Source organism: Staurois parvus, unplaced genomic scaffold, assembly GCF_062004578.1.
Source record: "Staurois parvus isolate SC_StPar_1 unplaced genomic scaffold, SC_StPar_1.0 ptg002753l, whole genome shotgun sequence".
NCBI lineage: Eukaryota > Metazoa > Chordata > Amphibia > Anura > Ranidae > Staurois > Staurois parvus.
In genome coordinates, this window is record NW_028320549.1 from 550,402 (window position 1) to 570,124 (window position 19,723).

The window sequence follows — 19,723 nt, forward strand, 5'->3', positions numbered from 1 at the left end:
TCTTTGCACACAAAGCACTCCATAAAGGAAACACTTGATTCTGTAATACACAAATGGTCTTAATACTAAACTTGCCACAAAGTTGCTCATTACGAAAGAAAACGGTGTACTCTTTGTATATGGAAGAAAAGATGTTTATCCTCCACATATGGCCATACATGGATTGAAATTTAGTTGATCAGGAGGGACCAGACGAATTTCGATCCATGTATGGGCTAGCTGGTTTTACAGAAGTCGATCTATCAACTTCTGTACAACCAGCCTGCCAGGTTTTTCCATAATGAACAGTGCCAGTCACTATAGCCAGCAACACTCATCAGTGTATTCTGATAGCGGGGAAGGCTCCCATCGCAGGAAGGATTCCTCCATCCGCACATTCGATCGAATTTTATTTTTCAATCAACCTGCTGGTTAAACAAAAAAAAAAAAAAAAAAAAAAAAGAATTGTGTATGGCTAGCCTTAGATAAGAGAGAAGAGGGCAATAAAAGCAAGAATCTGAGCTGTAGTGTTACCTCTTCCCAACCACCCATCTAAAAGATAACATACAGCCAGAAGGAAGTGTAAACATGTTGTAGCACCACCTGTCATAATCACCCTAAAGAAGTCAATGGGACTGCACTGCAACCTTTGTGGCAGAGTAATCCCATTTAAAACAACATGTATTTAGGAGGCAGCAGAATCACCTCCTGAATGCTTGCAAACTGCTTTCCTGTCACATGTATTTCTAAGTGAAAAAAGTATGACAGGCTAACAATATACAGTATGCACCAAATAACACTGTAGATTGTTCATTCAGGCTGCATTGCATTTAGGGGTCAAGAAGAATTTTGTTTTACAGATAAAGCAAACAGTTTCAAAGTTTATAAGTGTTAAATGTCTTCCTATGGATCAACAGAAAGTTTAGAGTTCTGAAGATGCCAGGTTTAGGTATTTATTTTTTTCTCTTGTTTTAACTTGATAGACTATGGTTCTAATTATTTGGGGAAAAAACAGTCCATTTATCAAAAATAGCAAATACAACCCAAACTTTTCATCAAAATATATACTTACCCTGGCCCAGTAGCGGAACGCCATGACCAAGGTAATGAGAGAAGGCTCTAGTCTGCCAACAGCTGCCAGTAATTCAGTGGTAAGGCACGCTGTGTCATTTCCAGCACTCACTTTGCATGTTAACTCACTAGAAAAAAATGAATGAATTGAATACAATTTATAACACAATGCAAATGACATTCAGAAATATTGAAGCTAAACACGATGTACATGGCTAAATACAATGATGAAATACAAATATAAGGGCTGTTTAATCTGCTAAAGAATTTGTGCTCATTCATTCCTGAGAATTATACAGCTTTGTTCCATAGCACAGCCCTACCTGTCAGGGAAGGTGGCCTACGTTATCTCCACTGCAGTTTCACGTTTACATACAGGACCCCTCCCCACACTTACACCCTGTGACTGAACAGTGAAAGGAGAAGCAGCATACTGATGCACTCATTTTTCTGTCACTCTGTTCTCTTCTCCTATCAGCATGCTCCTTGTACTCTAGCAACACTTGATCGGCCCCTTTGTGTTACTTTTCCTTACCCCTACTCTGAGCTCTACTGTACAGACTGTACAATACCCTGCAAGAGACTGATACCACCCAAATTCAAGAACTTACAAACTGACATTTGAAAAATACATTTAAAGATGCATAAATGATTACAGACATGTATTTATTTATTTATCTTTTATATCTCCCTGACGTTCAGTTTTAAAGTAGTAGTAAAGTAAAAAATCTGATTTCACCATAAAGGTAGGACTATTAATATTATCATTATTATTATACAGGATTTATATAGCGCCAACAGTTTACGCAGCGCTTTACAACATCAAAGTAGACAGTACAATTACAATACAGTTTAATACACGAGGGATCAGAGGACCCTGCTCATTAAAGATTACAACCTAAGAGGGAGGGTCAAGAGATACAAAAAGGTAATAACTGTGGGGGATGAGCTGATGGAGAAAATAAATGTAGGTGGGGGCAGAATAGGCCTCTCCGAAGAGAAGGGTTTTCAGGGATCATCTAAAAGTGGACAGAGTTTGTTTAGTTTGGTTTTGTTGAATGTAAAGCGATAAAACCTTTAGTTAAAAGTCATAGAAAAAAAAAGTGGACAGAATAGGAGATAGCCGGACAGACTGAGCTAGGGAGTTCCAGAGAATGGGTGAGGCTCGGGAGAAGTCGTAGAGGCAAGCAAGGGAGCTAGAGAGCAGGTCTTGGGAGGAACAAAAGACCGCGATTAGGTTGGTATTTTGAGACTAAGTTAATTCAGACTTCCAGCTGTTTTTGTGTTTATTAAAAGTCAGCAGCTACAAAAAGTGTAGGTATCCTGGAAACACCTACACTTACTGTCTTTTTGATAAAATTCACCATGTCAGATAGAGATGGGTGAATCTCTTCAGCGGGGACACAGACAGCAATAAAAACCTAGAACACGCAAAAAAAAATGGCAGTTGACTAGTGCAAAAAAACTAGTCAACTACCATTTTTTTTGCGTGTTCTAGTATATTTAGGTTTATAATCCACACTTTTATACAACTGAGTCGGAGATACTATTAAGATATGATTTACGTACCAGTTTGGATGGCACTTTCTTTTTCAGCAATAAAAACCTCCCTCCCCAACCTACAGTATTCTTGAGTAACTGATTGGAGACATGTATGCAGATCAAGAGCTTTACTTACTATATGCCAGGTCAGCAAATCAAAGTCTTAAAGCCAGAGGCCGCCACATGACAAGCATTTTTCAGAAAGGGAGGTCAGCCCTCTTATTCCTTTAAGTATATGTTTCTTTACAAAAAAAAGTGTGACTAGAACCTTCTGCTTCAAATATTTTCCATTATTATTAAATGATTGATAAAGGCATCTTACCTATTTTCATCCTTGCAAAATACAACAGGAACCTTTGCGTGGAAATCGGACTCAACATCAATATATCGAGCTGGAGTACAGGAAGGAAGGGTGGGGGAGAGAAAGAGCATTAGCCATCAAAAAGGATTAAAATTCTCTTAGCGCTTCCTAGTTTAAAGTGAACCAGTACTTTGGACCGACTAGGCAAAGTAACAGACAAGCTGCAAAGCCAGTACCTTCATGTGCCTATTACCTTCAGCACACTTCCTGCTGCGAGAGTCCATCAAAATTCATATACATGTATTAACTTTCTGAAAGTGAATACTTACACAGAGCTAAGTGAGCTCCCTCACGTCAGTGCTCTGACCTAGTGACCGGCCAGTCAGGCACTGATGTGTATCCCATAGACAAGAGGCTTCCCTGAACTACTGCAGGTTAAAAGTGGCAGACAGTGTGGTAAAAGTAAAAGAAACTGAATTGTTTCTGGTGGGCGGTTTACCTCTTACTTAAAGTGGTTGTAAAGGCTGAAGGTTTTTTTACCTGCATGCATTCTATGCATGCAGGTAAAAAACCTTTTTGTGTGCAGCAGCTCCCCCAGCCCCCTCAATTCATACCTGAGCCTCATCATGATCCAGGGATGTGAATGACAGCCTCAGCAGCCCCGGGTTTCTGCCTCCTCACTTGCTGAGACTGCTTTCAATCACAGCCAGTCAGCCAATGAGGAGAGGAGGGTGGGGCCAAACCATGGCTCTGAGTGTGAATGGACACACGGAGCAGCAGGTGCTCCCATAGCAAGCTTCTACAGACAGGAGGAGCCAGGAGAGCCTGTGGGAGACCCGAGAAGAGGAGGATCGGTTCTGCTCTGTGCAAAACCACTGCACACAGCAGGTAAGAATGACATGCTTGTTATTTCAAAAAAAATAAAAAATTGAACCTTTATAATCACTTTAATATAGCCAAAGTACAGGTTCACTTTATAGTAGAACTAAAGGCAAAACTTTTTTTTTTCCATTTTCAATATAGTCATGAAGGGTTATAAGGTTTGTTTTTGTCATCTGTGTCCCATTCAGGAGATTTCCTTTCACTTCCTGTCCCACAACCAAAGCAGGAAGACCCTTCAAAGTGAGGGAATCCCTGATTGTCACCAGATCTAGTGTTCCCATTTCAAGATCTCCTATCTTTAACTGTTCTGTACAATCCAAAATGAGGATTTTTTTTTTACTTTCACTTTGGATGATAATGGTAAACATAACAAATAGAGAGGGAACCAGAATGCAATAAAAACATGACAGGTGTTCTAATACCTCTCCACTCTACTAAAAAAAAAAAAAAAAAAAAAAAAGTTTTGCCTTCAGTTATACTCACATCAACCCATCCCATTTCTTCTTAGTTTTATTGATTTTTAGTTCACTTTTTTTTTTAAATAACCATTCCACTGGTTTCAGCAAGCTGATAGTCTTTAACCAGGATTAGCTAAAGGCAAATGATGGCTAAAGCTTGTTTGGCTATAGTTTTCATGTGGGTCACAGGAGTGCACTTATATTTTGCACTTCTGTGACCCAGAATAATCTGGCAATGGGGTAAAGCCCGCTATCGACTGAGGTCACAGACCAGGTCCAATCTCTGAAAGGAACCAGACAATGCTGGGATCCTCCCAGATTCCTAACCGGCAGCTGGCTCAGCCTCTCAGTATGCTGCTGAGAACCTCAGCCAGCCACTCCCGCCCCCTTTATAGCCTGGTGATCCAGTGAGCGCTGGAGGGGCAGAGTAGGGAGCGGTGATTGACAGCCACTACTCTCTGCTCAGAGCAGAACCTAGAACTGAGCAATCACCTGTCAAGTGATCACTCAGTTCTTGGACTTAGATGTGATGGGGAACAGCTGCAGCATCGGACCGATGTTGCATCAGGTAGGTAAGTATATGTGTTTTTTTTGTTTGTTTTTTTTGTTTTTTTACAATCCCGCACATCTCCTTTAAATGTCATGTTTTGCTACTAGCCAATATAATTAGTAGCACATACAGAATCTGGTAAAATGCAAACAATAAACAAAAAGGGTAAAAGTGTATAATAATGATAATGACTTACAGCTGTTCTTCAAAATCTCAAGAACCTGGATTAAAACATCTGGCTGGCTCATCTAAAACAGACAAAATTACATTACACGATGTTCTGGAATTACATACAAGTATACTGTGGGTATAGGATTATAACTTTTTTTTTTCTATGGTTGAACTGGATGGACTTTTGTCTTTTTTCATCCAGACTATAACTATACCATAGGTACAAAATAGGTACAAAAATGGTTTTACAGCTGTTCATGTCTCAGTTACAGAAAGGTTTCCCTTATAAGAACAGAGTAATACAAATTTGGAAGCTGTCCTTCCCTAACTGATTCAGAACTGACAAAAAAGTTACCGGTGAGATGACAGGCTGCCTCTTTTAAATCACACAGAGGAGGCTTCCTGTGTGTACGCGTGACAGGGAATGTCTCTCGCTATACATACCTTTGGAGGAAACTTTATGTCTATATTAATGTCACTTGCTTTAAATGCAAATCTGGTCAGTGATGATCCATACAATCTCAGGGAACATTCTAAAAGCAGAACAAAAAAATTGGTTTTAATTACTTTAAAAGCTGATAACAAGGAAACATGAATGCAACATGTTCATGACATTATACCACTTTAAAGTCAGCCTATGATTTGTCCATCAAAGAAAAGGCATAACGATCACTTCATTGCCCCCTACCCAGCAGAACATATCTTCTTTACGATAACTGCCACTGTCTGTCTTCAGACACTAGGAACAAAGGGAAGTCCTATGCAAGCTACAATCATTGGAGTGGTGCAGATGGGCTGTGGATTCCTGTTGTGACAGCACTGATTGACCCAGCTCTGTCACACAGAGTAAATCACATGCTCCTTCATACCCGGAAGTACTGGCTATTTCCTTCCACTCCCCACAATGAACTATGCAGCAAAATGGTAAAATTTTCACTCACTACCTGCCATGGCCTCAGGCCAAGAGACAGTGTTCCTGTGGGGGAAGGATTTCACCTCATTTCCTGTCCTGCTGATATGACAGGAAGAGTGGATACATCTCCCCAGTGTGGACACTGAAAGCCGTAATAGCCCAGCTGTGGTTGTAACCCTCTCATACCCCATCTAAAATACAAAACAAAAAGTTTTGTCTAGAGTTCTGAGGAAACACAGCTCCTACAATGACAATGCTCCTTATGTGAAAGTGCTACACTTGACACATTTAAAAATATGTGCACAAAAGGACCAGCTAATGCAAAGAAAGGAGGCTATACAGTGTAGGACTCCTGAAAAACAATTTCTACAGGAAATACTGGCAGTTTTTGCAGCTTGTGCACAGCCATTTATTGTTTTGTAGATGTTCAATAAAGTCATAACCAAAGCTGGCCACTGACAGATCGAAAGTGGGGTGGTTCAGAGGGGACTGACTGAATTTCAGTTCATGTGTGTCCATCCTCAATCAATTAATAAATCGAAGTCTGTCAAACAGACAAGGTCGAAAACGTTTTCCGATCAGCGGCTGGAGCCAATCAGTGTCAGAATACAATGTTCCGGCTGGGGGGAGGCTTCCCCCATCCACCTAATTTGGCTGGAAGGAGGAACCACCTATGACGAGACCACAATCGTAGAAGTGAAAGCTATAATAAATATTCTGGTCTACATAGTGTAGAATCTCTCATGTATAAAAGTTTTATACTGGGCCTTGGCAGTCTTCACCCAAATCTGGTTGAAACAGAAGGAACTATGAGAGTACACTAAGCTCTTTCGACAGCCAGTGTCTATGACTTATACTGTAATAAAATTACAAAAAAAAAAAAAAAAAAAAGGTAAACAGGTAGTGGGGCACTTTTTACCTTAATGCACTTTAAAGTGACAGTCAGCAATCCCATTAAGATCTGTGTTTAGCATTCCCAAACTGGAACGGAACAGTTCTTTTAAGGCTTCAACAAAGCTGCTTGAAGCCTGCCGAAATCTTTGTAAATGCTCGGCATTATACCCTATACTCTTACTTGTAGCCTGTGTGAACAACACCTTAGTTTTTAGCTAGGGCTGACTATTCTCACATCTGCCATGCATTGGTTATGAAATCTATATTGCAGCAATCAAAGAGGGCATAAAGCCGCTTCCACAACCGTCTGGAGTGGAGAGGTGATCTGTCAATATAATCTACAATGCCAGCTTTGCCATGTAAGCAACCCTGCACCTACAGACAGGTTTTAGTTCCTCAATCTGCTCTTTTTTCTGAAAGCTCCCTACACCATGGAATAGGTTTCAATGAAAAACAGCCCCCCACCTGTTCTAGCCCCCTCCTCTATCATTCCAGCACTGTGTCCAGCTGCGGCTCTTCTCTCCCCTTTGCCTGGTCTTGCAGGTTACACTGAGAGCAGCCGTGGCCATTGGCTTCTGCTGCTCTCAGTCAAATCCTGTGGGGAGGGACAAACACAGCATAGCCCCTCCAGGTGAGTAGTACAAGTCATCCACTGAACATTAGAGTGAAGGTGCTCACACAGCTCGTCTGTGGAACTACAAAGCAAAGAACGTCTGGAATCCACTGCACTCTTCAGTCTTTATTATTGAAAATAAAATCCATATCACAGACAGAGTCCGGGACAAAGAGGTTAATGCAATTCACATTATTATTATTATTATTATTACACAGTAGTTATATAGCGCCAACAGTTCGCTCAGCGCTGTACATTACAGCAGTACAGCGCTGTACATTTTCACATTAAAAGCTAGCTCTTATTCATAACCTATAAATAAGTGCTAGTTTTTAGCGTGAATTGCATTAACCTCTTTGTCCCAGACACTGTCTGTGATATGGATTTTATATACATTAAATAAAGACTGAAGAGTGCTGCGGATTCTGAACGTTCTTTGCCCTGTGAGGAGGGAGTAGGGGGTGGGGCCATGTTGTGTGTGTCTATGGATGTACACAACCTGGCTCGGGCACGCCTGCCCCCCATAGCAGGCAGCTTGCTATGGGGGCACACGCAGGAAAGGAGTGGACAGTGCCAGCAGGGGACTCAGAAGAGGAGGTAAGAGCCCGTTCTGTGCAATATCATTGCACAAAGCAGTCATGTTTAACATGTTTATTATTTTATTGAAAAAATTATCTTTATAACTACTTTAAACCCTCACCATTTATTACTATAAAGCAGTCAGACTGAATATACAATAATACATATGAGGATCATTTATGTTTTGTTTAACTGCCAAGTTAGTAAGAATGAAACACTGCGAGCTGGCAGCACAAAGCAGAGCTGGACTGTAGCTCCCTCACACACAAAGCCTAAGCACTGTTCGAATTAACAGCACTTTTGCTATCTAAACCGCGCTGTGGATTGGAGAGGTGTTCAGGGGAATATGCCGAACTGCTGCTTTGTCAGAGAGCCACAGTTTAACTCTCCTATGTGCTGCTAGTACAGGTATTTATTTCTTTGCTGCAGCACACGAGAGTAAAAAAAAAAATGCAAAGGTTCATTTGGTCCAAGTACAACATGCAGTATATAGTAACAAAACCACTAAAGTACTTGAAATTAAATTCAAAGCTTAGGTATTCAAACTGTTTGTAAAACTTCTCAAAACAAACCTTATCAACATGTGGCACATAATATCATTTAAAACCACAGATGTCTTATTTTTCAATTCCAGAGCAAGCTCAACCCATGGCCAGTTTCAAAACTGCATCTTAGTGAAGAAGCTTTGAGTGTTTCGGTTTCAGGTGGTTTTGTTTGTCACAAGCGGATACTAATTCACATTTATGAAGTTGCCCTGTCTTTTAGCAAGTGTTTATTCCCTCTGTTGTGTGTGCTGAAGTTAATGAGGGTGCGCCGCATCCACCAAGCAATCACGTGCAATGGCTGTGGCTTGGTGATGCTGGATTTAAAGGGTTCCAGCAGGCAGCAAAAAAGCATCATATGGCCTCCTCACTGCCTATAAAACACCTCTGAAAAAGAGGTACGATAGAGGATCTCTTTTCAGAGGTGCGGCAATGCTGCCACAAGTCTAAACCTAGCCTAAGGCCCCAGTATATTCATTCTGAAAATCCCAACATAGCTAAGGTGGACATCCTGTCACACAAGCCAAACCATCAACAGCAAATCAAAAATACTTGTTGCAAAGGCACCATCTCCAACACAATCCCTTTGATATTTTAACAAGCAATTTACCAGGCAGTTTAATCTGGATAATTTTCTCCATCTCGCTCACAATTTCCTGCCTAGACAGGAAGTCCTCCTGAGATATCCCATGTTCTTTTGCTGCATTTACCAAAGTGACACTTAAGGCAGCTATCTGGGCCACTGATGGAGGTGGAAGAGCTCGCAGTTCGTTCTCCTCCTGCTTTTCCTAAACAGCAAAGCATTTAAAAAAAGAAATGTAGTCATCACACAACAAAATATTTGAAACAGAAATTGGGAGTTCAAAATTGCACACAGAGCATGAATCAGGATAACAAGAGGAAGAACCAAACCTTTAAAAAAAAAAAAAAAAAAAAGCGTACAGTTCTAGAACAAACCGGTACTGGAAAACTTTAGAGCCAAGTGTTACAAAATATTGCAGGAAATAAACTTACAAAGAGACTATCACGGTTATTAATCATATAGGAGCAGCGGTGGTAGATGTAATCTTGGTGTATCAATAATAGCACCTTTGTATTTCCTCACAGATGTAAAAGAAGACATGCACCAAATACAGTGGTAGTCAATACGATCAATTCTCCCTGTAACAGCTAAATACTTTTGAGGTTCAGGATATTTTATATGTACAGTTGTGTTCAAAATAATAGCAGTGTGTTTAAAAAAGTTGAGGCATGGGTCTTTCTGTCATACATGCTTTGCATAAAAAGTCCAGTGAGCCTCTGCAACGTTGCACTTCACATGATTTCTTGATATGCCTTAATAAACTTGGATTTTCCTACGATTTATAGTATGCTCTCTACATATGACACTTATGCTCTTGTGCAGTGCGAGTCATTGGCCTCAGCAACTCCAGTATAGTATACAATAGGAATATATGGGTTGAAATCCACAAGAAATGAAAGGATGATTTAGTGGACTCAAAGCCTTTGGTGGAAAAACTGCTCCATTCAGTATTCTATAATGACCAGCAGGTCTGCCACCTCTGTGTGGGTGCTGTTGCGATTTGTCTAAACCTCCTGTGCTGGAAACTCAAAAGCAAGCATGAGGAAATCCCTGCAAAGTGAGGGGAATTCCCTTCTTACAGTTGACACAAGGATGTGTAACATCATTTTGAATTTCCATTACTTTCTGATTAGGCAACAATAGTCACCAGGGGCAAAAGAAAAAAAAAAAGATGGGCAAAGGTAATAGTAAATAGTAATCTACACAGCAAGACCACAGAAAAAAAAATTACAAGGGATCTAACCCTTCCCTACTCTATCCAAAACAAACATTTTGGTTTTATACACTACAGTACATGGAATCTAGAGATCCACTGCAAGGAAACTATCAAGATACACACACACACTCACCAGTGGCTGGTAAGTGTGTGTGTGTGTGTATGTATATATTATTTATCTCCCCCCACCCCTGCTGCATTTGTGTATAAATGGACATTCCCTGTGCACATTGAAAAGCTGAATTTACAGACTATCATACCATTGGTTTGTAAATGTAGCATACAATTGATATTGTTGAATAACAAAAGGGAACAGTTTTCTCCTTACAAAACACTCAGCTATCAGCAAACCCAACCCAGAAGGCATTGTAAAGATTGCAAAATGTAAAACATACTATGTGGTAATGCAATCAGAGAACCAGAAATGTTAAACAATTAGGTAAAAAGGTCTTTACTAACTGTGTTACAATAAAAAAAACACAGCTGTAACAGAAACAAGGAACATAAAAAAGATAATGTTCTGGATATGATCCATACAAGCTGACCATGCAGGCTAGGTTCATGTTTATGCGTTTCCTTGCGGCTACATTTGTGTGGACAGAGCAGCACATTCATTTGCGCACACTGCTGTACCTGCGTGAAATGCAGGTAAAAAATTCCTGACTCTTTTTTAAAAACACAGCCACAGGGAAACCTAATGGTACTTTGGTACATTTTCCATGTGTGGGGGTGCTATTAAGAATTAATGGTAGCAGCATCTTATTGCTGTGGTTGTGTGTGGGGAAGGAATGGGTGCAATTTACATGTCTTTCTGCACTTGCAATAGTGTGAACCCAGCCTCATTCAGTATTTAATACAATACTTGGTTATGCTTTAAACATCTGCATCTGGGCCAATAACAACTTCAAAAATAATAATCATTACTCTGTGATTTTTAGCCATTTGTTACTACTATATTCAATTTTATGCCCAAATGACAGCCATCTTTAAGCACTGTGGCCGACTTCTGAGACTAAAATGCTGGATTTTTCATTATTCAGACTTTTTCCATCTATGAACATCTGCATAATAGTCCTACATCTTCTATGAAAGCATTAATCCACCTTAGATTATACATGTATATGACTACCTTTACTAACACAATATACCATGAGGTAAAAACTGTGTGGAACAGAAATGGAATAAAAATTGCCATAGACATGAGGTGGACTTCACCATATACAGAAAATTGCAAATCGGACTTGTTCAAGAGCCTACATATTTCTAACTGACCTAAGACTGCAACAAATTATTTAAAAGATAAAGGTTTGTTGGAGGCTGCAGGAGTGATTCCCCCATCCACACACTCAATATGGTTGAACAGAAAAACGATTAAGGCATGGCCAACCTTAACAATAAAACAGGCCTGAACCATTTTTCAACACTTTTAGTGTTTTAAAAGATAAAGGTTTGTTGGAGGCTGCAGAAGTGATTCCCCCATCCACACACTCAATGTGGTTGAACAGAAAAACGATTAAGGCATGGCCTACCTTAACAATAAAACAGGCCTGAACTATTTTTGAACACTTTGTGTTTTAAAAGATAAAAGGTTTGTTGGAGGCTGCAGGAGTGATTCCCCCATCCACACACTCAATGTGGTTGAACAGAAAAACGATTAAGGCATGGCCAACCATAACAATAAATCAGGCCTGAACCATTTTTGAAAAATATTTTGTGTTTTAAAAGATAAAGGTTTGTTGGAGGCTGCAGGAGTGATTCCCCCAACCACACACTCAATGTGGTTGAACAGAAAAATGATTAATGCATGGCCAACCTTAACAATAAAACAGGCCTGAACTATTTTTCAACACTTTTAGTGTTTTAAAAGATAAAGGTTTGTTGGAGGCTGCAGGAGTGATTCCCCCATCCACACACTCAAGGTTGGCCATGCATGAATTGTTTTTCTGTTCAACCACATTGAGTGTGTGGATGGGGGAATCACTCCTGCAGCCTCCAACAAACCTTTATCTTTTAAAACACTAAAAGTGTTAAAAAATGGTTCAGGCCTGTTTTATTGTTAAGGTTGGCCATGCATTAATCATTTTTCTGTTCAACCACATTAACAATAAAACAGGCCTGAACCATTTTTGAACACTTTTTAGTGTTTTAAAAGATAAACTAAAATTTAAGAGGAAATCATACAAAGGCAAACAATAGACATATATAGAGTTACAGGAGGAAAAGAAATTGCTAGCACAGTGAGGAAAATCTTTTTTCCTTTCACAATCTTCTGATCTGTTCCAATTAAAAGCTCAATCTTTTAGGTCTATGACCACCTTTGGAGTTTCAGAGTCCTCCTTGAATTCCAAAACGGCACACACACACATAAACCAGATCCATGGCTACTTACCATTTGCCCCATGCCGTACAGCTGTTGTGCAGTACAAGATACACCAGTGACACACATACTGTAGCTCACTAACACAAACAAGCTGTAAATCTATGTCTCGCAGGTACAGACAGAAAAGCACTGGAGTGAACTTTACCAGGATATTCTTCTTGTGGCGTTTCTCCTTAATGTGCTTGTGGGCCCCCTGTACGTTCTCGATGTGTACTGAGCACAGCTTGCATAGATACTGGCAGTTGGAGAAGTCTGGAGATCTCTGAAAAGAAGTGTGAGAGGGTGGGGGCTGGTAAACATCCTGCACAATTACAATTACAATCACAAAAGACACATTTCAAGTTCATTGTCTTACAGACTGTCAATCACTGGTCTGCACCTCCCACCTGCTTTTCATGTGTCTCACCAGTCTGATGGTTGAAAGATCACATGACCAGAGAATATCAAAACATTACAACTCAGGTAATAAGCAGAAGATGCTAGTAATAAAATCTGTGTTAAGACAAACCCACTCATAGCTGGATTCATTTTCTTTTTTTAGGAGTTTCTTTTCTTGATTTTAAACTGAATTATTTTGTTGATTTTAAACTGGATTAATTTTCTTTTATTTAGGAGTTTCATTTCTTGATTTTAAACTGGATTAATTTTGTTGATTTTATGATGGATTAATTTCCTTTATTTAGGAGTTTCATTTCTTTATTTTAAGCAGATGATTCTGGTAGTAACACAATGCTTAACCCAAGGTGAAAATGCTTACTCGCTGCACTGTATGTATGGAGGAGCAGTGTTGTCACCCTAGAACAGAAATTGTTCTCTATGGTGCCTGTTTGCACGAACAGGTGTGAACAGGCATCATAGAGAACACTTGCTTTTTTAAAATTTGAGTGTTTTTGAAATATATATTGTGCCTCTTTGTAAAAAAAAAAAAAAAGGGACAGCGGAGGCCTAGTACTTCAAGCTACAAATCGCTCAAGAGTGAATGCAGCCTTAGCCTCAAAGTGTATCTAAACTCAAGAAAAAAATGTAGCGTTACAGTGTGTTAGGACCCTCTCCCATTCTCTATAACATAGGGGGTGTTTTGTAGTTTACAGAAGTGAACAGAGCAAGGCTGGCAAGTGGCTGAGAGCATAAGTTACAAGCTCACTGCATAACAGGACAAGGTCAACAGATATTCTTCTGTACTTGCAGCATATTTAAAGCGGCAAAACCTATGCATGTATGGGAAAGACGTATTGAATATATTTTCTTGCCCACAAATACATTTTAATGCTAAAGTCCAGGCAAGCAATTGAACAGTTGAGAAAATATTAATGCTCCAACTTACAGTCTGCATACTGCTTTATTTATCTGGAGGCTGAAAAAATTATATCCAAAAAACACATACAAATATATGTGCTGTATATGTAGGATTTTTAATTCTTTTCTTCTAGTTGTTGGTGAATGCTCATTTTCAAATGCAGCAGAGCATGGTATAGAACACTCCTGATTGGACAATGAATGAGCAAAAACACATGTTTAAAGCAGAATGCCGGTCAAAACTTTTATTTTCCCATGCAGTGGGGCTGTGTCCGCACAGCATGGGTTAAGTGCTCATTTTGTCCAAGGGCTCAGGGAAAAGCTGGACTTACCCATTCCTCCAGAAAACTGCGCTCCCCCATATCCAGCAATGGACTGTTTCTGTCGTACACATGTCTGGAGCTGGTCTATGGGCATGATGACGTCAGGAACAGCCCATTAGCAAGACTGCTAGCAGGAGCGGTGGGGACTGGTCTTGCGCTCAGAGGATCGGGTAAGTATATCTTTGCTTTCTGAGCCCCTAGACAAAAACAAGCATTTATTCCATGCAGTGTGGGCACAGCCCCACTGCATGGGAAAATAATAATCTTGCCTGGAATTCTTCTTTAACCACCTCCCGCCCTCCATATAGTAATATGACGGACGCAAGGTGATTCTCTCGTTCTGGGAGGACGTCACATGACGTCCTCCCATTCTCAGCGCGCAGCGTTGCAATCGGCTGTGCGCTGTGTCCCTCGGACACAACGGATCACCGATCCACGGAAAGAGCCGAAGATGTCGGCTCGGTCATGTGATCAGCTGTGTCCAATCACAGCTGATCACATGTAAACAGGGAAATGCTGGTTATCGGCTTTCCGCGGAGGGGACATGTACATTGATCATCAGGGCACTGATGATCAGTGTGCCCTGATGATCAGTGTAGCCCCAGCAGTGCCACCTGTCAGTGTCCATCAGTGCCACATCAATGCCTACCAGTGCACATCAATGCCACATATCAGTGCCCATCTGAGCTGCCTTTCAGTGTAACCAATCAGTGCCACCTATCAGTGCTGCCAATCAGTGCCACCTATCAGTGCCAGTCAGTGCCGCCTATCAGTGCCACTTAGTGCCGCCTACCAGTGCCAGTCAGTGCCGCCTATCAGTGCCAGTCAGTGCCGCCTACCAGTGCCAATCAGTGTCGCCTAACAGAGCCATATATCAGTGCTGACTTTCAGTGCCCATCAGTGGTGCCTATCAATGCCCATCAGTGCCACCTACCAGTGCCTCCTCATCAGTGCCCATCGGTGCCACCTATCAGTGTCCATCAGTGCCCATCACTGCAGCCTCATTAGCACACATCAGTGAAGGAGAAAAATCACTTATTTACAAAATTTTATAACAAAAACTAAGATAAAACTTTTTTTTTTCAAAATTTTCAGTGGTTTTTGGTTTGTTTAAGAAAAAATAAAAAACCCAGAGGTGAGTAATTACCACCAAAATAAAGCTCTATCTGTCACAAAAAAATGATAAAAATTTCATATACAGTGCTGCATGACCGCGCAATTGTCATACAAAGTGCGACAGAACTGAAAGCTGGAAATTGACCCGGGCAGGAAGGGGGTATAAGTGCCCTGTAGGCTTGTGGTTAAACTTTCTCTTTCCTCCTATCAGCAGGATATCTTTAGGAATGATTACCTGAATTTAATGGTGTTTTTCATATCTGTTTAGAACTCAGCTTTAAACAGCGCAAAAGGGGGAAAAAACAGTCAGTGTTGATGGGGGAATTGAGTGATTTTCCAATAGTGTATGGCTTGCCCTAATGTTACCATATACATTTAACAAGTGATGGGTTAAGTTATTCACTAGTGCTAGGTTTTCAATGAACCCTACACTTGCTTAGTCAGAAGGAGCAGTGACGCACAACCATTATGTAGTACTGAAAATATGGGAGTAAAGCACTCAGCAAACATGGCTGACTACATATGTATATGCAAACATTGGCAAAAACTGAAGAGTGTTTGCATCATGCTGATCAATTTAACATGCATGTCTGAAAAGCAGTAAAAAGACTATACATTCCCTTTAAACAATTGTAGGCTGTGGGTGTAGGCTTGGGGAGTATTCATGAATAGCAGCTTCCATCCACATACCATGTCATATTATAATGAGTAGGTGGAATTCCTTACACACATTGTCTCAGCACTAATATACTGAATACCTTTTTATTGTCTTTATTTTGTACTGAATGTTATGTAAACTTACTCCAATTAAAAATAGGAGTGGGATAACTAGGTACAATTTAAATTAGAACAATGAGTTTGTGTGAAGAGCTAAAAAAAGAACTACAGAAAAGCTATTCATGCCCAAACTGTCCCCTTAAAGTGGTTGTAAAGGCTGAAGGATTTTTTTTTTACCTTCATGCATTCTATGCATCCAATCTGGTTTGTCCTCTATTCCTCACTCATCCAGCACTTGAAATATTATACAGGCAACCAGAACAAACTAAATAGGTTTGTAACTGCCATGCAGCAATTAATGGTACCACCTATTCCAGATACCACAAAGCCAAAGACAGCTGATAAATGCTAATTCTAGGTATGTCCGAATGCTGCTTCTGTGAACAAGACCTGGGAATGCTGTATCAACAAATTGATTCTCTTGTAGATTTTCTCAATCAAAAAGTGTTATTATCTAAAAGCAATATTTTTATAATGATCTATGTTTCAAAATGCTTTACACCTTCTCTCAGAACAAAAACACAAACTCTTTGGAGTAAAATCAACAACTTTTATTGCATTTTTAGTTAAAATTAAATGGGATAAAGCATTCCCCTAAAAAATACTAAGACCAAACATGACTAGAAAGTCGAACCATCATGTGTGTAATTAACACCACAACCCCCCAGGGCGCATTCCCTCTTTTGATTTAATACCATTATATAATAATGTAAGGTATACAGTATATCACATAGTGTATCGATCTCTAAGAGGGGGTGCCAGGTCCGGATGTGTTTCGCACTGTAGCTTCTTCAGGGGTTCAAGGGGTGCGGTTGTGAATAAAGAGTCAAATAGAAAAAAAAAAAAGCATAAAGTTCAATGGTACATTCTCACAGGTACGTCAGTAGGCATAAAGGGCAGAAGATGGTATCCCAATGGAATTGATGTTCAAGGACCAGCCCGTATACATGGGAAGGGATAGGAGAAAATAGCGCTCCGTAATAGTTAGAAAAAGTCCATATCTGCCTGTAATACTATGGGGCGGTCTAAAGACCTAATCATTTTTGAGTTTAGATACACCATAAACCTAAGGCTTAAGTTGCAAATACATGACTTGAATTTTAGATGATTCCTGCTGTTTTGGCCAGAACTTTGAAATGTGGATGGTCCAATGGCCAAACAGTAACTGCATTCTCCCGGAAGCAATCACTGTTAGGGTATACAAAGAGCTGCAGGTGTTGCAGCTGCTTGAATACAGTATCTGGAAATGGAGACTTCTATTTACGATATTTACATTTATGGTGGAATCTATTACATTTCTCTATTTCAGCCCTCGGACTGAACGAGACATCCATGCATGTACGGCTAAGCTTATACTGAAAGAGGGCTAAAAACAAAAAACATTCTGGCTGGCTACTAAGGACCACAAATACGTTTCCTCCATCTAATTTAGAAAAAAAGTCAGCAAAAATATGTTTGCAACTCATCATTTAGGTCACATACAGTTGCAAGAAAAAGTATGTGAACCTCTTGGGATTACGTGGAGTTTTGCATGAATTGGGCATAAAATGTGCTTTGAACATCATCTAAGTCACAACAATAGAAGAACACAGTCTGCTGAACATAATACTACACAAACATTAGATGTTGCTATGGTTTAATTGCACATAACATGTAAACATTCACAGTGCAGGGAGGAAAAAGTATGTGAGGCCCTAGCTTAATGACTTCTCCCAGAGCTAATTGGAGCCAGGAGTGAGCCAACCTTGAGTCCAATCAGTGTGATGATATTGGATGTGTTGCTGACAGCTGTCCTGCCCTTAAAAAACACACACCTGTTTTGAGTTTACTGGTTTTAAGAAGCACTGTCTGATGTGAACCATGCCTCGCAGAAAAGAGCTCTCAAAAGACCTACGATCAAGAATTGTTGACTTGCGTGAAGCTGGAAAGGGTTACAAAAGTATCTCCAAAAGCCTTGATGTTCATGTGCCCACAGTAAGACAGACTGTCTACAAATGGAGAAAGTTTAGCACTGTTGCTACTCTCCCTAGGCGTGGTCGTCCTGTAAAAATGACTGCAAGAGCACAGCACAGAATGCTGCATGAGGTAAAGAAGAATCCCAGAGTGTCAGCTAAAGACCTACAGAAATCTCTGGCACATGCTAACATTTTTGTTGACACATCTACAATAAGGAAAACATGAAACAAGAATGGAGTACATGGGAGGACACCACGGAGGAAGCCATTGCTGTCCAAAAAGAATATTGCAGCACGTTTGAAGTTTGCAAAAGAGCACCTGGATGTTCCACAGCACTACTGGCAAAATATACTGTGGACAGATGAAACCAAGATTGAGTTGTTTGGGAAGAACACACAACACTATGTGTGGAGAAAATAAGACACAGTACACCAACATCAAAATCTCATCCCCACTGTAAAACATGGCGGAGGGAGCATCATGGTTTGGGGCTGCTTTGCTGCCTCAAGGCCTAGATGGATTGTTGTCATTGATGGGAAAATGAATTGCAGAGTTTATCAAGACATTTTGCAGGAAAATGTATGACCATCTGTCCGCCAACTGAAGCTCCGCAGAGGATGGGTGATGCAACAGGACAATGACCCAAAGCATACAAGTAATTCAACAAAACAATGGCTGCAACAGCACAAAATACGCCTTCTGGAGTGGCCCAGTCAGAGTCCTGACCTCAATACGATGGAAATGCTGTGGCATGACCTTAAGAGAGCGATTCACACCAGACATCCCAAGAATATTGCTACCCTGAAACAGTTTTGTGAAGAGGAGTGGTCCAAAATTACTCCAGATCGTTGTGCAGATCTGATCTGCAACTACAGGAAACGTTTGGTTGAGGTTATTGCTGCCAAAGGAGGGTCAACCAGTTATTTAGTCCAAAGGTTCACATACTTTTTCCTCCCTGCACTGTGAATGTTTACATGTTATGTGCAATTAAACCATGGCAACATCTAATGTTTGTGTAGTATTATGTTCAGCAGACTGTGTTCTTCTATTGTTGTGACTTAGATGATGTTCAGAGCACATTTTATGCCCAATTCATGCAAAACTCCACGTAATCCCAAGGGGTTCACATACTTTTTCTTGCAACTGTATAGCTGTGGCTATTCTCACTGAGCAGTAAAAACAACACAGCCAATGTCCAAGGCACAAAATACCTTCTCCAGGTGATGAATGTAGTCCCTTTCCAACCTCTCTTCTGCTTGTTTCAGGCCCAATTCTTGGTCCGCTAACATGGACTCATCTGTGGGTACTGTGTCTGCTTGAACAGGTTCTGCATTGGGACTTTTCTCTGCAGCTTTACCTGAACAAAGAAAAAAAACAGAATAGCATATTACAAAAGACATATAAATGTAAGACAGGGCTTTTTAGAGCTTGAACTCAAACTAACAGACACCAACATAGAAGGCACCATACATGAATAAACATCTTTTTTATCTTTGAAACTTCTAATTAGTACACTTTTTTATTTTTATAATCATATTTGCTTTTTACATAAGCATGTCTTTCTTCCTGTTTTCCAGTTCT

General features: G+C 40.2%; 1 protein-coding gene across 3 annotated transcripts in view; it reads right to left on the bottom strand.

Moving 5' to 3' along the window:
• TUT4 (terminal uridylyl transferase 4) overlaps positions 1-19,723 on the bottom strand; it is an 84,063-nt gene that overhangs the window by 33,181 nt on the left and 31,159 nt on the right. For all 3 annotated transcript variants that reach the window (XM_089666566.1, XM_089666564.1, XM_089666565.1), the window contains exons 3-9: positions 19,354-19,499; positions 12,820-12,936; positions 9,106-9,283; positions 5,399-5,487; positions 4,980-5,031; positions 2,915-2,984; positions 1,052-1,178 (exon numbers count right to left, since the gene is read on the bottom strand). In XM_089666566.1, coding sequence (XP_089522692.1) covers positions 1,052-1,178; positions 2,915-2,984; positions 4,980-5,031; positions 5,399-5,487; positions 9,106-9,283; positions 12,820-12,936; positions 19,354-19,499 — 779 coding nt within the window. The remainder of the gene's footprint in view (positions 1-1,051; positions 1,179-2,914; positions 2,985-4,979; positions 5,032-5,398; positions 5,488-9,105; positions 9,284-12,819; positions 12,937-19,353; positions 19,500-19,723) is intronic.